Raw genomic sequence first — 16082 nt, 5'->3', positions numbered from 1 at the left:
CGGTTCGACTTTTCTGGCAAGTCGGTCGACTTACCAGCGACTAGAATATATTAGTCGACTAGTCGTCGACTTAGTCGAACTAGTCGGCCTACTTGCCCCTAATTCGGCCCAAACATCAGAAAGGCCCATTAGTCCATTACACACCATAAACCCTAAACCCAACAGCAGCCTCTAGTCCCTCACATCGACCTGCCCGTCGCCAGCCCCTCACGTTGTCCTGCCCACCGCCAGCCCCTCCTCTGCCCCCCGCCGGCCGCCCACCTCCAGCCCCACCTCTACCCGCCGCCCTCCTCTGGCCGCCTCCCCTCCTCTGGCCGCCGCCCAGGCACCCACCGCCAGCCGTCGAGGCCTGCACCGCCCTCTAATCACCGCCCAGGCGTCCACCTCTGACTGCCGCCCACCTCCAGCCGTCGAGGCTTCTGGTGGTGAGTCCTGTGCCGCCCCTCTGCACGCCCTGACAAGTCTAAGCAACCTGCACCGCCCTCACAAGTCACAGCAAGCCCTAGGGATATGGAAGATGTAGCTGTAGATCGACCACAAGGGGAGTCAGGAATCCAGCAGCCATATGATCCAGCTAAAGATACTAAGAGAAAGGCAAAATCGAAGGATCCGGCATGGAACTATTGTTATTGGCCGGATTTGAACAAAAAAGATGTGGTCCCTATGCACCACTTGCGTAGAGTGTAAAACTGATATATCAGCCGTGCTCACGGTCAAGATGTGACACCTGCGTAGAGTGTAAAACTGATATATCAGCCGTGCTCACGGTTATGAGCGGCTCGGACCCTCACATGAGTAACTTCTGGAATTAAACTTAATCTGTCATTTGCATTGCATTGTGTGTCTTATTCAATGATTTCAAGTCGCCTGGTCGAACACTGGGGCCGACCAGGCGACTAGTTGCGATTAGGCGACGACCAGGGCGATTAGTCGACCCCTAGTCGGTCCTAGTCGGATCTCTGGTCATCCTAGACCTTTTAGACTAGTCATTATACTTATATAGGTATAAACAACATGATATACAAAATAACAGGTAGAGGTACAAGTCACTAATCGGCAGTCGGCTTAGGATTAGAACAGCAACAACCATTAGTGTTTGATCACTGGTGGGAGACACAGACATAATAGAACTACAGATATGGGGGGGTGCGGAAAGGGAGCAGGGGGACCTTGAGATGATGAGATGATCTCGTCACTGGTGCTGGAGACGCTGGTGATCTAGAGTAGCCGTCGCCCGCCGGTGATTTGGACTCTAGAGTTCTGAACTGGAGTTGTGGAGCAGGCGAGCAGGCAGAGGGGCGCATGTGATTGGAGCAGGCGAGCTACTGCCGGTGATTGAGTTCGGGCAGAGAGGATAACTAGCGCTGGAGAGTGGAGACACCGGTGATCTGGACCTCTGGAGCAGTCGCCGGTAGAGGAACACCTGCAGGGTTTAGGCAGCCTTAGGGTTTTAGCAGAGGAGAGGAGAGGCAGAACTTAATGTTCTTGTAGATGGGCGAAAACATTGGTCTTGTAGCCCAACACAAAAATCCTAGCACCAACGACTAGAAACTGGAAAAACGGACGACTAATCGCCCTTATCGTCGACGATCAGGACGACCAAGGTCCCTAATCGAGTCGTCCGGCTAATCGGCTGTTAACAGGCGACCAACCCGACTAATCGCGATTTATCGCGATTAGTCGGACTGAAATCATTGGTCTTATTATTAATTGTGATCAATTATTTAATTAGGTTGGTATCTACTTATACTTAATAACAGCTAATAAAATTTTGACCAACTTTAAAAGCAATGTTCAGCCTTAACCATTCCTCTTGGTAAGCCTTACACTTCACATGAGCCCCACCGTAAGTGAGTTCATGCACATTATTCCTCACAACTTGTTGAGCGATGAACGTATGTGAGCTCACTCTTGCTGTAAACCCCCCCACAGGTGAAGAACGGGTACCCCGAAAGAGGACTACTATGATGAGTTCGATGAAATCTAGGTGTCGTCTCCCGGTCAACTGTTGGTGCCAAGGAGATAGTTATATTAGTTCGATTTATTTATTATTAGCTATTTTGTAAGACGTTCTCGTTATATAAAAAAGTTTGTGACATTCATCTTATCATCTATATACAATGAGTCATTGTATGTGTTGATCTTGTTTGGCGCACATATGAGACGCACCCGGGTTTGCCCTTAAAACCGGGTGTGACAAATTCCCTGGTCCCTAAACCAGCTCTAATGGGCTTAACGAGCAACTGGAGACTGGAGTTCATCTATCTCTTGTCTATCAACAGAACTAGATTCCATTTTGAGACATTGGTAAGCATGGCTTGATTCGTATTTCATCTATTTTCAGGAAACTCGTTTGCTAAGATGGAAGAGGGCAATGACTACTATGTTGTTAGGAAAGGTGATGTGGTGGCAGTTTACAAAACTCTAAGTGATTGCCAGGGTCAGATTTGCTCTTCGGTATGTGTTACAACGTGGAACTACAAATATTATCATGATTGTGTTTGCATCTCATATTTTGCTGATGCCTGAATGGATATATTATTTTTGTTTTCACTTCTACGGAATGGAAAAGTTCTATCAAACTACATTGATTCTAATTTTTAGCATGCTAATACCAAGTTATTTAGAAGAACACCACATTCCCTTACTCCCTAGCATGTATTACATTGTCTTTCTATACTTGTTTCTTTTAGCTCCTTGTTTGGCATGTTCCCAGTTTAACTGAATGGGGGATCTTAGATCTATACAAGTATGCATGACACCTTAAGTAGCCTCTTAGCTTGCTGTCTCCCGTCTAAGAAAACAACTGCAATAATGTCTTGAATTAGGTTAGCTAAGTTTTCAGTTGTTTCTCTAGTTTTTTTAGGACTTACATTGTCGGTGCTCGGGGAAGACCATACCCCTAGTTACCGCCATGACGGATTTAAGAATCTCAACTTGGGAGACTGACTTCGAGGCCCACCATAATGGGACCACCACTCTTGGGGTCCGAGTCTTAGGAGCCCCTTGGCCACCTCGGCCAAGGGAGGACACTAGATGACATATGATAGAAGTGTCCAGATGGAATGACTCAGCTGCTAGGACGTCCGATGGCCTTTCGGGCCATCTAAGCGCTATGAGGCCTGGACCCTAGCATCTCAAGACCCCCAATTGTAAAATATTCTAAGTCCCCAAGACACCTTGTGTCGTGGGGCATTAACAAGAGATAAAGTCCCCGTGCCCCTCGACATCCATAAGACTAAGTCCTTAGGGCCCCTAGTGTCCTAGGCCACCTATAAGCCTAATTCCCTAGTGCCCCTCGTTCCGAGATGATAAGGTAACATGAGCTTAGGGCAGTTCGTCCCTCGAGCACTAACAACATTTAGCCACTTGGGGTCATCTATTGGCCCTAAGGTCCCTAAAGAGTTCCCAACCTCATACTTAAAGGGCGGTCGACCTAGACCCTCTGGGTCCTAGGCTCCCGAAGGAGATAAGGACTTAGGATAAGCGACTCAACAGTCGACATGCCCAAGTATAATCCTATCACAAGATAGAAGGATATGTCGGGCCCACCCAGGACAATACGACCTCGAGAACTAGGTCCCACATATAAGGGTATCCAGATGAGTCCATAGCGATAGCTTAATGGATAAGTCTTAGATATAATGCATTAAATGTATGATGGATGACATTACAAGCCTGACAAGCATGTTGTTTCCACAACTTAGTTCGCAGGGCACTCGAGATCACTATGTTGTACGTGCATCGATCCTGTAGCCACATGTGTGCACACGAAATGTACCATAAAATATAATCTAGTATAAAAGTATACACCTACTATCAACTACATTGTACCAAATGGCATGGGACACGACACTGGTAGACGCGACATACAATACCTGCTTGGCCCCTTCGACAGGGTATGGCATCCATCTCAGGAAGGATATCTCTAACATTACGCCACGACAGGGGATGGTCCTTGGTACAACTCTATGAATGGGATAAGATCAGAGTAGTTGGGTTTAGCCAATGCCATCCGGGATTCATGTAACATCTCTCCTCCCTTAGACTATAAACGGGAGGGGATGGGTAACATTTAGGGTCAGTTTGGGAGCCACAAAACCAAAGGGGATTGGAGGGGCTTTGGTTTTGTGGCTTCCAAACTAGCCCTTAGGGCTGGTTTGGTGACGAGGGGATTGAAGGCCCCCCGCAATCCACTTGTCACCAAACCAACCCTTAAAGGGATTCTAACTAAACTGACACCGGACATTTAATTCAATCCAACCTAGTTAGTTTTGGTTAGGGTAACTAAAATTACCACACATTGTTCATCTAGAAGGCAGGCATGAGGTGAGGGGAGCTAGAAGGTCTTAGTGTTCACTGGTGTTTGAGCTTGTAATCTTTTTCTTTGTGCTCATCAATCGATGATTAGTCAAAGGACGTAGGATATTACGTGCACTGTGGCTCGAGCCTCTCTAACTGCCTGTGTGGTGGCTCCCAATCGTGTCTAGGTCCAACACTACCACTGACCTACGTTGCTCACTCTTAAATCTCTTTCTGGTACTCTGTGTACATTGGTGTTATTACACAGCGACATACATTGTTTCCGATAGACTGCTAGATTTACGAATAGAATATATATTTTTCTAAGGCTAGGTTGGCAATATGTTAAAGAGTCCTTTATTTTAGTTTAACACACAAAACAATTGTCATTATCTGTGAAATCTTACGCTAGCTATATGCTTATATAAATTTGAAACCATATTAGCTGTTCAGTGATTAACTATAGTTGCTACTCTTAAGTTTTTTTTTGTTCTTTTACTAAAATTCATTTGTTTGTATGCTGTAGCATTTTCTTGCCTACCACTAGAACTTATTCGACCTTGCACAATATACCTTACTTGTAATCCTAATGAAACTCCCGTCAAGTATGTGAAGTATTATATTATTTTAGTTATGTTTTGTTTTGATTTTGGGTTTGATCTGGCAAAATGTTTAGCAACAGACTATCTTGCTGCTAAAGTATTCAACTGTATATTTCTATATCCTTTCATTCTTCAAAATCTAAATAAATATTGTGAAATCTCTCTGAAGCTACATCACTGGCCCTAACGAATTCTAGAAATGCAAGCCCTGTCTATTACACGCATTCTGTGTTGCATATTATCTCCTCAGATTGCTGCTTTTCTTAAAGGTATCTGGTCCTGCTGCAAGTGCCTACAAGGGTCACTCTTGGAGCAGAGGAAAGGAGGAATACCTGTCTTCACGGGGACTAAGTGATGCTACATACGTAATCAATGCAGCCGAACTCAGGGAAGATATACTTGGCCCCCTTGTGCCCTGTAGTTTCCAGGTAAAGTGCTGACGATTGCTGATCGTGTAGCTCCATCATTATTTGGCACATTGGAATCATTTAAAAATTACTGAGTTCACGGGCTGTCTGCTAGGATGTTTTCTTGTTCATATCTTCTGCTCATTGAAGTTTAATATTTTCCACTTCTTTGCAGGACATACTTGGTTCTAGTTCAAATCAACTGGCTCCAAATCATATAGGCTTCCATAATGTTATAGCATCTCAGACTGGAGCACAATATGTTGATCTGAACCATGTAAGTATTGCAATAACTCAAATATCAGCAATAAAATCAATATCATCCTCATATTGGTGTCTAATTTGTTACACAATCCTCACATGCCACCTAAAGGCAGAATGGATATGAAAAAAGAAAGATTAAAATTCTCCAACACATGCATTTCCCCTTGTAATGGTATTTCACATGGCTGGTATCATAAGTTCATGAATCATAAACTAAGCATGTAGCCATGTACTCCCTCCATTCCAAATTATAAGACGTTTTGACTTTTCTAAAGTACATCGCTGCAACCACCAGAAGACGCTCCGGCTATCCCTTCGGACTCTACCCGACCAAGACGCATCATCAGGCGTTCAAGGAAAGATCATTCACGTCGAAGAAGATTTGCGTTGCGCTCTGCTCATCTCTGTTGTTTCTATGGATGGTTCTGGTTGCGCCGCGCAGGTCTCTGATGCACTTGCCTTGAGGTTTAACCTTGAGGCTAATGTGCTCGACCTCCGACGTGCTGCGCCGAACACATTCATCGCCATTCTTCCAAAAGAGGACCTGGCAAATCGAGTCTACAATGAAGGTCAACCTTGCTTTGTCCCTCCTCTATGTCTGCATATCAGAAGATGGTCACGGCATGCTACAACCACCAGTGGCGGGGTTTTGTCATTCCTCGTCGAGATTGAATTACGAGGAGTCCCAGCTCACCTCTAGGGGATCGAGACGGTGGAACAACTCCTCAGCGACTATTGCCTGATCCAGAGGCTACACCCTGAAGTAGAGGAGAGGGACAATTTTTTCGTGTTCAAGTTGAGAGCCTGGTGCGCCTGGCCAGAGCTGCTGCCGGCGTCAATTGAGATTCATGCTATTGAGCCACCGATTGTAGGCGGAGATGACTCCACCACATGTACTCTGACATATCTCGTCGCGATTTCGGTGACCCATGTGGGAGGACCGCCGGCGGGGCACCCTCCTCCGCCACCGCCCCCTGCCAATGCCGATGGAGATGAGGATCGTGATCACCAGATGCGGCGACAACAGCACGCGCGCCTGGGACCTCCACCATTCTCTGCTCGTCGTCCAGTCCATGCGTGCCTGGGCCCACGTGCCAGCGCGGATTCTTCGATAGATGGAGTAGTCGACGCGCTGGCTCCCCCGGCCACATCGGGTGTGGCGCCGGCGGCGTTGCATGATTCGGCCAAGAACGAGGTGATTGAGATAGGTGCGATTAATGGCGCCTCTTCACCTGTGAAGCGCTTTGAAGCTGCAACCGTCGACATAGCTCCTACGGCCGCTGCATTCAGTGGGGACACATCGTCTGCTGAGCCTGCCTTTGTGGCTTCGGTCATTGGCGTGGCGCACGAAGAGTTGGGCCACATCAATTACAGCGGCTGCGCTGGGAGTTTAGTGGACGCTGTCATGCACACGTCGCCTGGGGAAGATATGCTGGAGGACGTGACGCACGAGGAAATCCCGGAGATTAGGGGCGCGACGTCATTAGCATCCGCCGCATGCAACGCTCGTGCCCCAGGCACGGCAGATTTCTCCAGCTCGAGTTGGGCCGTCATCTGATGGGCCACTTAATGTTGGGCCGTCTTCTGATGGGCCACTTAATGTTGGGTCGTCTACAGCTGGGCTAAGTGTTACTGCGATTGGACCGGGTTCATTAGTGACCACTGACGCACATCCCATTCTTCATGTTTATACCAGAAGGCGGATTTGAGTACAAGGTAATAATAGCAGTGGAGGAACAGATTCAATTGAACAACAGCAGCGACCAGAGAACTTCATATCGGCAGTTCCACCCCCCCGTGGTCCAGCAAAATCCTATTCCCCTCTCCACTCCTGTTCAAGCGTTTGTTGTTGGTGTAACCAAGCCGATTCAAGCCTGCTTCCCAACCCTGCTGTACAAAAAAGAAGGAAACAGTTACCTCAGGATTTTGTTCCAAGACGCAGTACCCGACTGCAAACAAAGAGCGTAAATCAACATCAGCAGCAGTTAAACAGATCCAAGTGGGCCTCATGCGAAGGCTGGAGATTTTTTTATGAACGAGAAGAGCTCAGTCAGAAGGCACTAGAAGAGTATAGCAGGCTGTTCAGAAAACCACTTTCACAAACCCACATTGTAGCTCTCGCGGCACTTTTTGGCTGGGATGTTCCAGACAACCCGGAGGAGAGCGTGGTTGCTGGAGACGTCACATTGTTCGCAGGGGATGGCCCTGTTGAACTCTGAATGTTTTTGTTCAGAGTCTCCCTGCTGGTCGGTTTTTTATATTGTTGACATATGGATTTATCCAAAATTCTCATATGGAATGTGAGGGGGCTTAACAGGAAGAGTAGACGAGATGCAGTGCGGGAAACAATCGCCTCAACCAAGCCTGATATCGTATGCTTGCAAGAAACGAAGAAGGAAGCAATATCTAAGCGAATGGTGTGTTCCATGCTGGGAGGTGGTTTTGAGGATTTTGTTTTTCTGCCATCAGTGGGAACTAGAGGTGGAATTCTTTTAGCCTGGAAGAGCCATGTCTGTAGTGTTCTTGCCACAAGGATCGATGCCTTCTCTGTCTCAGCTCAGTTTGATTCTGATGGAGGTTCTCCTTGGTGGTTCACAGGGGTATATGGGCCACAAACTGATGACCTCAAAGTCCAGTTTCTGCAGGAACTTCGCTCTGTTCGGGAAGCATGTGTTGGCCCTTGGGCAGTAGGTGGTGACTTCAATCTTATTTATCTAGCAGAAGATAAGAACAACAACAATTTAGATAGAGCAATGATGGGCCGTTTCCGGCGGGCTTTGAGTGATCTCCAGTTGAAAGAGCTTCCTTTGTTGGGAAGAAAGTTTACTTGGTCCAATGAACGAGCTGCCCCCACATTAGTACGTCTGGATCGTGTATTCTTCACGGCTGATTGGGAAGATATCTTCTCAGATTGTATTTTACAAAGTTCGGCATCCATGATTTAAGACCATTGTCCACTTCTGCTAGGGCTGCATGAGTTCACTCAGGGAAAACGGCGTTTTCACTTTGAAAAATTCTGGCCAAAGATGGATGGTTACCTAGAAGAAGTTGCAAGATCCTGGAATCAGCCAATAAAAGCTGCATGCCCTATACAACTTTTTGCAAACAAGCTTAAGTGGCTATCTAGTCATTTGCAATCTTGGTCCCAGAGAAAAAGTGGGACATATCAAACAACAGTTTCTGTTTGCCAAAGAAATCCTTCATCAGCTGGAGATCGCCAGAGATCATAGACTGTTATCCCCACAGGAGTGGCTGAGGCGGCGTACAAAAGGGCATGCTCTAGGTCTGGCTTCTTTAGAGCGGACCATGGCCCGAGTACAATCCGGTTTCGAGTAGTTCCTTTTTTCACCATCATGTGAGATACAGGAAAAAGAAAAATTTTATTGCCAAACTCAATTCTGAAGGCAGATTGTTATTTGAACAAGAAGAAAAACAGCAGGCAGTTTGGGACTTCTATAGCAGCTTGTTGGGAACAGCCAGCAGAAGAGATTTCACCTTGAATCTTGAAGCATTTCACCAGCCAGCAAGGGGCCTGACTGATTTGGATAGTGTAATTACAGAGGGGGAAGTTTGGACTGCTATTAAGTCCCTCCCTTCTGACAAGGCTCCCGGCCCTGACGGCTTCACAGGCAGATTTTACAAGACTGCATGGCAGATTATCAAGATGGATTTCAGGATGGCAGTTGAACGACTTTTTCATGGCGATATTTCCCAGCTTCACCTTCTTAATTTTGCGTACATCACTCTTTTACCAAAGAAGGCCAAGGCTATTGAAGTCAAAGATTTTCGACCTATAAGCTTAATTCATAGCTTTGCCAAAGTTGTCACCAAACTGCTTGCAAACCGGCTAGCTTCAAAACTTTCAGATTTAGTGTCGCCTATTGGAAACCCTAACCCTAACAGGGGTTGGGTGATCTATTAAATAGACTGGGCCAGACCCATTACAGATAGGTATTCTAACACCCCCCGCAGTCACAACTCTATCCTGTACAGATGTTGAGACTGGAGCGAAAGTCTAAAAATACACTCGACGGTAACCCCTTGGTGAAAATGTCGGCGAACTGCAGCGTGGTGGGGACGCTGAGAACCCGAACGTCACCGGCGGCGACACGCTCGCGGACGAAGTGCAGGTCGATCTCCACGTGCTTCGTGCGCTGGTGCTGCACGGGATTGGTGGAGAGGTACACTGCGCTGACGTTGTCGCAGTAGACGAGGGTGGCGCGCTGGAGGGGACTGTGGAGCTCGTGGAGGAGCTGTTGCAGCCAGGAGGCCTCTGCCACGCCGTTGGCCACGGCGCGGTACTCGGCCTCAGCACTGGAGCGAGAGACGACGGGCTGCCGCTTGGCAGCCCAGGAGACGAGGTTGGCGCCCAGGAACACGGCGTAACCGGAGGTGGATCGACGCGTGTCTGGACAGCCAGCCCAGTCGGCGTCGGTGTAGACCACGAGTTCCAACGTCGGGGATGGTCGGAGTAGGAGGCCGTAGTCGAGGGAGCCGCGGAGGTAGCGCAGGATCCGCTTGAGAGCGGTGAGATGAGGCTCCCGCGGGGCGTGCATATGCAGGCACACCTGCTGGACGGCGTAGGCGATGTCAGGCCTGAAGAAGGTGAGGTACTGGAGCGCGCCGGTCAGACTCCGGTAGGATGTCGCATCGGCGACCGGGGGCCCATCGTCTTCTGAGAGCTTCGCCTGAGTGTCGACAGGCGTGGAGCAGGGCTTACAGTCGGACATGCCAGCCCGCTCCAGTATGTCGATGGCGTACTGGCGCTGATGGAGGAAGAGACCCTGGGGCCGACGCTCGGCGGTGATGCCGAGGAAGTGGTGGAGGGGCCCCAGGTCCTTCATCGCGAACTCCCGCTGCAGGGCGACGATCGTGCGCTGTAGAAGGTCGGCGGTGGATGCCGTGAGCACAATGTCGTCGACGTAGAGCAGAAGGAAGACGGTGTCGTCGCCGCGGCGGTAGATGAAGAGGGACGTGTCCGACTTGGCCTCGGCGAAGCCGATGGAGGCCAAGTAGGAAGCGAAGCGACTGTACCAGGCTCGCGGCGCCTGCTTGAGGCCGTAGAGGGAGCGGTTCAGCCGGCAGACCAGATCCGGACGAGCTTCGTCGACGAAGCCGGTGGGCTGGCTGCAGTAGACAGTCTCCGTCAGAGTGCCGTGGAGGAAGGCATTCTTGACGTCGAGCTGATGGATCGCCCAGTCTCGGGAGAGGGCGAGGGAGAGGACGGTGCGAACAGTGGCGAACTTGACGACGGGGCTGAAGGTCTCGTCGTAGTCCACTCCGGGGCGTTGGGTGAAGCCCCGAAGGACTCAACGGGCCTTGTAGCGGTCGAGGGAGCCGTCCGAGGTGAGCTTGTGGCGAAATAGCCACTTGCTGGTGACCATGTTGGTGCCTGGTGGACACGGCACCAGGTCCCAGGTGTGGTTGGCCAGGAGGGCCGCGTACTCCTCCATAGGGCGTCGCCAATGTGGGTCGGCGAGAGCGGTACGAACGGAGGAGGGGACCGGGGAGGCGTCCGGTGGAGTGGTAGTCGTATCAGCTACCAAGATCAGCCGGTCGATAGGTCGGAGAACGCCGGCGGCGCGCCGGGTCACCATCGGGTGGACGTGTCCGGGGTCGCGGTGGATGGCGACCGGGTGGTACACCGGTGGCTCGGGGCGGTCTGCCGGGACGTCGGGGGCCGCGAGCGTGGCTGACGCGCGGCGGTGATAGACGACGGCGAGGTCGGCGAAGCGCACCGGGCTTGTCGACGGGCCCGAGTCGGCAGGTGCCGAGGTAGTGACGTGGCGGCGGCGGCGGTAGACGAGCGCGGGGTCGGCAAAGCGAGCCGTGGGCGTCGGCGGGGCCGCGCATGGTGCGGGAGGGGTCGGCGGGGCCGCGCGTGGCGCAGGCGTGGTCGAAGGGGCCGCGCGAGGCGCGGGAATAGGCGCGAGCCGCGACGTCGAGGACGCACGGGGTGCGGGTAACGGCGCAAGGCGGGGCGCCTGGGAGGAGGGGGAGACCGAATCGGACTCGAGGAGGGAGTCGAGATCGGTAGGTGGGGAGGGGCCAGCAAGGGGAAACACATTCTCGTCGAAGACGACGTGACGAGAGATGATGATGCGGTGGGAGGCGAGGTCCAGACACCGATACCCCTTGTGGTCAGATGAGTAGCCAAGGAAGAGGCAGCGGGTGGAGCGAGGAGAAAGCTTATGAGGTGCAGTAGCAGAAGTGTTAGGGTAGCAGGCACAACCGAACACGCGAAGGTGGTTGTAGGTGGGGGTTGTGCCATACAGGGCGAAGTAGGGAGTAGGGTGGCGCACCGCCGTGGAGGGAAGACGGTTGAGAAGGTGGGTGGCGGTGTGCAGGGCCTCTGCCTAGTAGCTGGAAGGGAGAGACGCCTGGAAGAGAAGGCAGCGGATCATATTGGTGGTGGTGCGAATCATGCGTTCGGCCCGACCGTTTTGGGCAGAGGTGTAGGGGCACGAGAGACGCAACTGGACGCCATGAGTGAGAAAGAAAGAGAGGGAGGCGTGATTGTCGAACTCGCGGCCGTTGTCACACTGTAGAGAACGGACCGGGCGGTGAAACTGGGTAGAGACCCAGGCGAAGAAGTGGGTGAGGGTGGTGAATGTGTCAGACTTCAATCTAAGAGGAAAAGTCCAAAGAAAATGGGAAAAGTCATCCAAAATCACCAAATAGTATTTATAACCAGAAAGACTGAGTACAGGAGAGGTCCAGAGATCACAATGAATCAGGTCAAAAGCCTGCTCAGCCTGAGAGGAAGAAGTGGTGAATGGGAGACGAGTATGCCGGCCTAACTGACAAGCATGACAGAGACCCTCAAAATGTCCCCTACTACATGAGGGATCTAGGCTACTGGTAATCTTGGTCATGGCGTCAGGTCCAGGATGTCCGAGACGACGATGCCAAGTGGTGGAGGAGGTGGTGGAGACCAGGGCAGGAGGCGGAGACGCGCCGGAGGTGGACGACCGGAGCGTGTAGAGGGACCCCGAGCTGTCACAGCGGGCGAGGGGAGTCCTGGTGGCCAGATCCTTCACAGAGAAACCAGAGGGGTCAAACTCAATGGAACAAGAGTTGTCAGTGGTGAAACGACGAACATAAAGGAGATTATGAGTGATGTGGGGGGCTACGAGAACGTCGTTGAGGTAGAACGGTCCAGGGAGAACCGAGGCACCTACTGAGGTGACAGGCAGAGTGGAACAGTTCCCAACGACGATCGATGAAGGATGAGAGGAATGGGGGGGATGGGAGCAGGAGAGCGTGCCTGTAGTGGGAGTGGTGTGGTAAGAGGCACCAGAGTCGATCACCCAGTCGGAGGAAGGAGGGGTCATCGCCATGGTGCTGAAAGCGGCGGCGAGGGAGGCGTTGTCCCAGCCTCCAGACAGCGGGGACCAAGGCATCGTGGGGGTCCCCGGGGGCAGGAGTTGGGGTGGAGCCGGATGCGATGCAGGCACGCCGTAGGGTGGCACAGTCAGGAGGGCCGGCGCCGGGGGACGGGAGGCACGTGGGGCCTGGCCCGGCCACATGGCGATGGTCCCGGTCCAGGGAGAGAAGGTGCAGAGGGCGGGAGCGCGCGCAGAGCGGCGCGGGCGCAGGAGCGGGCGTCGGCCAGGGGCTGGCGGCGGCGCAGGGAGAGGGAGTCACCGGCGGCTGGGCAGGGGAGGTGGCGGCTGAGAGAGGAAAAAAAGTTTGGCTCTATACCATATTGGAAACCCTAACCCTAACAGGGGTTGGGTGATCTATTAAATAGACTGGGCCAGGCCCATTACAGACAGGTATTCTAACATCGCCAAATCAAAGCGCTTTTGTGAAGGGTCGTCGTATTCATGACAATTTTATACTAGTACAGCAAACGGCGAAGTCCATCCACAACCAAAAGATTCCAAGGGTTCTTCTAAAACTTGACATCGGCAAGGCCTTTGACTCAGTCTCTTGGCCTTTCTTATTGGAGGTTTTAAGGCATTTGGGCTTCGGCCCGGTCTGGTGTAACTTGCTTTCTAAATTGCTGGGCTCCTCCTCTACTAGAGTGCTGGTTAATGGGGAACCTAGGGATCTTATTTGCCATCAGCGCGGATTAAGGCAAGGGATGTGGCGAGGTCGTCGATGGTGCGCGTGCGCAGGCCGACGGCTCCTGTAGCGGCCAGCGAAGTGGCATTGGCCGCGCCCAACCCGGCGGCGGTGGCCATGCCCAGCCCGGCAGCGCCCGCACCCGACACGGCAGGGCCGACGGCCAGTCCCGCGGCAGCGTTCGTGCCCAGGGCCGCTGCGGCGGGGTGCTCGGACGGTGGTGGTAGATCCATGGCAGCAGAAGCGTAGCGGGTTCCTGGTCGGGGAAGGGGCGCGCTGGGTGCGCGGTGCGCAGGGCGCGCACGGAGCTTCTGGCGGCGCTCGGCTGGAGGGAGAGAGCAGGGGAGGAGGGAGAGAGGGAGGGAGAGAAGGTGCAGAGGGCGGGAGCGCGCGCAGAGCGGCGCGGGCGCAGGAGCGGGCGTCGGCCAGGGGCTGGCGGCGGCGTAGGGAGAGGGAGTCACCGACGGCTGGGCAGGGGAGGTGGCGGCTGAGAGAGGAAAAAAAGTTTGGCTCTATACCATATTGGAAACCCTAACAGGGGTTGGGTGATCTATAAAATAGACTGGGCCAGGCCCATTACAGACAGGTATTCTAACATCGCCAAATCAAAGCGCTTTTGTGAAGGGTCGTCGTATTCATGACAATTTTATACTAGTACAGCAAACGGCGAAGTCCATCCACAACCAAAAGATTCCAAGGGTTCTTCTAAAACTTGACATCGGCAAGGCCTTTGACTCAATCTCTTGGCCTTTCTTATTGGAGGTTTTAAGGCATTTGGGCTTCGGCCCGGTCTGGTGTAACTTGCTTTCTAAATTGCTGGGCTCCTCCTCTACTAGAGTGCTGGTTAATGGGGAACCTGGGGATCTTATTTGCCATCAGCGCGGATTAAGGCAAGGGGACCCTTTGTCTCCTATGCTTTTCATTATGGTTATGGATGTTCTGAACTCCCTGGTTACAAAAGCAAGTGAATTGGGCCTTTTGCAGCCTCTCATGCGTAGAGGTAATGGACAACGGGTTTCACTCTATGCAGACGATGTCGTGTTATTTCCGCAACCTAAAGAGAATGAATTAAATCTGGTCAAAGAAATCCTGAGAATTTTTTGTGAAGCCTCCAGCCTGATCACAAACATCGGTAAGTGCTCAATGACCCCTATTCAGTGTAATGAAAATCATATTGAAACATCCCGGAGGATTCTGCCTTGCAATGTGATATCCTTCCTGTGCAAATATTTGGGTCTACCACTATCAGTACGTAAACTTTCCAAGCATGATTTCCTTGAGCTCATCGATAAATTGGCTGATAGACTTCCGGGGTGGAAGGCCTCAATGGTCAACATGGCTGGGAGAACAACTCTGGTAAAAGCAGTGTTAACTGCTATCCCTATCTATCACTTAATTGCTCTTCAATGTCCCAAGTGGGTCATCAAGGCCATTGATAAAATTCGGAGAGGGTTTCTTTGGAAAGACCGTAAAGATGTCAAAGGAGGCCACTGTATGGTCAGTTGGGCAAAGGTTTGCAGGCCATTTGACCTTGGAGCGCTAGGTCTGCACAATTTAGAGGTCCTTGGTTGGGTTCTTAATATGAGGTGGCTTTGGATGAAGAAAACTCAACCGAATCCTATGTGGGCTGATTTGAAAATTAGAGTACACCCCAATGCTGCAGCCATGTTTGCATGTTCAGTGGTTTCTTTGGCAGGAGACGGATCCCAAACCTCCTTTTGGACGGATCGCTGGCTCCATGGACAGGCTCTGTTTGACTTGGCTCCGGTCCTTGTTTCTCGGGTTCTGAACAGATTTCTCCAAAGTAGAACAGTAAATAATGCCTTGACTGAATATGGCTGGGTAAATGATATCTCAGGAAGCATATCAGCTCAATTTCTATCTGAGTACTTCATGGTCTGGGACCTGATTCAAGGCTTCCAACTTCACCCAGGAGTTTCAGACCAACACCGCTTGACCCCTTCTGCCTCAGGGGAATACTCCTCTAAATCTGCTCATCATCGTTTCTTTGAGGGGATGGTCACCTTTGAACCGGCAGCAAGGATCTGCAAAAGTTGGGCACCTCCAAGATGTAAATTTTTCATCTGGCTGGCTTCTTTAAATCGCTGCTGGACAGCGGATCGATTGGCTCGTCGAGGTTTGGACCATCCCACAAAATGCCTTCTTTGTGATCAGGAAGAAGAAACCATGCAACACATTCTGTTACAATGTGTTTTTGCTAGGGAAGTTTGGTTTCATACCCTGTCTCTTACCGCATGATTGGTTGGCGCGCTCGCCAACGCCAGGCTCGCGCCGACCTGGACGGGCTGGGATCTAGTAATCTCCCGTCCCCGCTCATGCATCCAATTGGTGAAAAAGCAGCCTGCATTGCACCCGCACCAGATCAGTCTCCGCCTGTGCATGCAACCAATCAGGGGTTTGGACGCAGTCAACGCAT

At 51.4% G+C, this 16082-nt stretch overlaps 1 protein-coding gene across 1 annotated transcript in view; it reads left to right on the top strand.

Moving 5' to 3' along the window:
* Positions 1-210: 210 nt before the first annotated feature.
* The window catches only part of LOC100191864 (uncharacterized), a 28209-nt gene continuing 12337 nt past the window's right edge, over positions 211-16082 (top strand). The window contains exons 1-4 of the mRNA NM_001367159.1: positions 211-425; positions 2345-2457; positions 5174-5332; positions 5487-5588. Of these exons, the coding sequence (NP_001354088.1) occupies positions 2362-2457; positions 5174-5332; positions 5487-5588 (357 nt within the window). The 5' untranslated portion in view covers positions 211-425; positions 2345-2361. The remainder of the gene's footprint in view (positions 426-2344; positions 2458-5173; positions 5333-5486; positions 5589-16082) is intronic.

This window comes from Zea mays, chromosome 1 (genome assembly GCF_902167145.1).
Source record: "Zea mays cultivar B73 chromosome 1, Zm-B73-REFERENCE-NAM-5.0, whole genome shotgun sequence".
Lineage (NCBI taxonomy): Eukaryota > Viridiplantae > Streptophyta > Magnoliopsida > Poales > Poaceae > Zea > Zea mays.
Note: the sequence above shows the minus strand (reverse complement) of the source record. Positions and strands in the feature narration are given on the sequence as shown.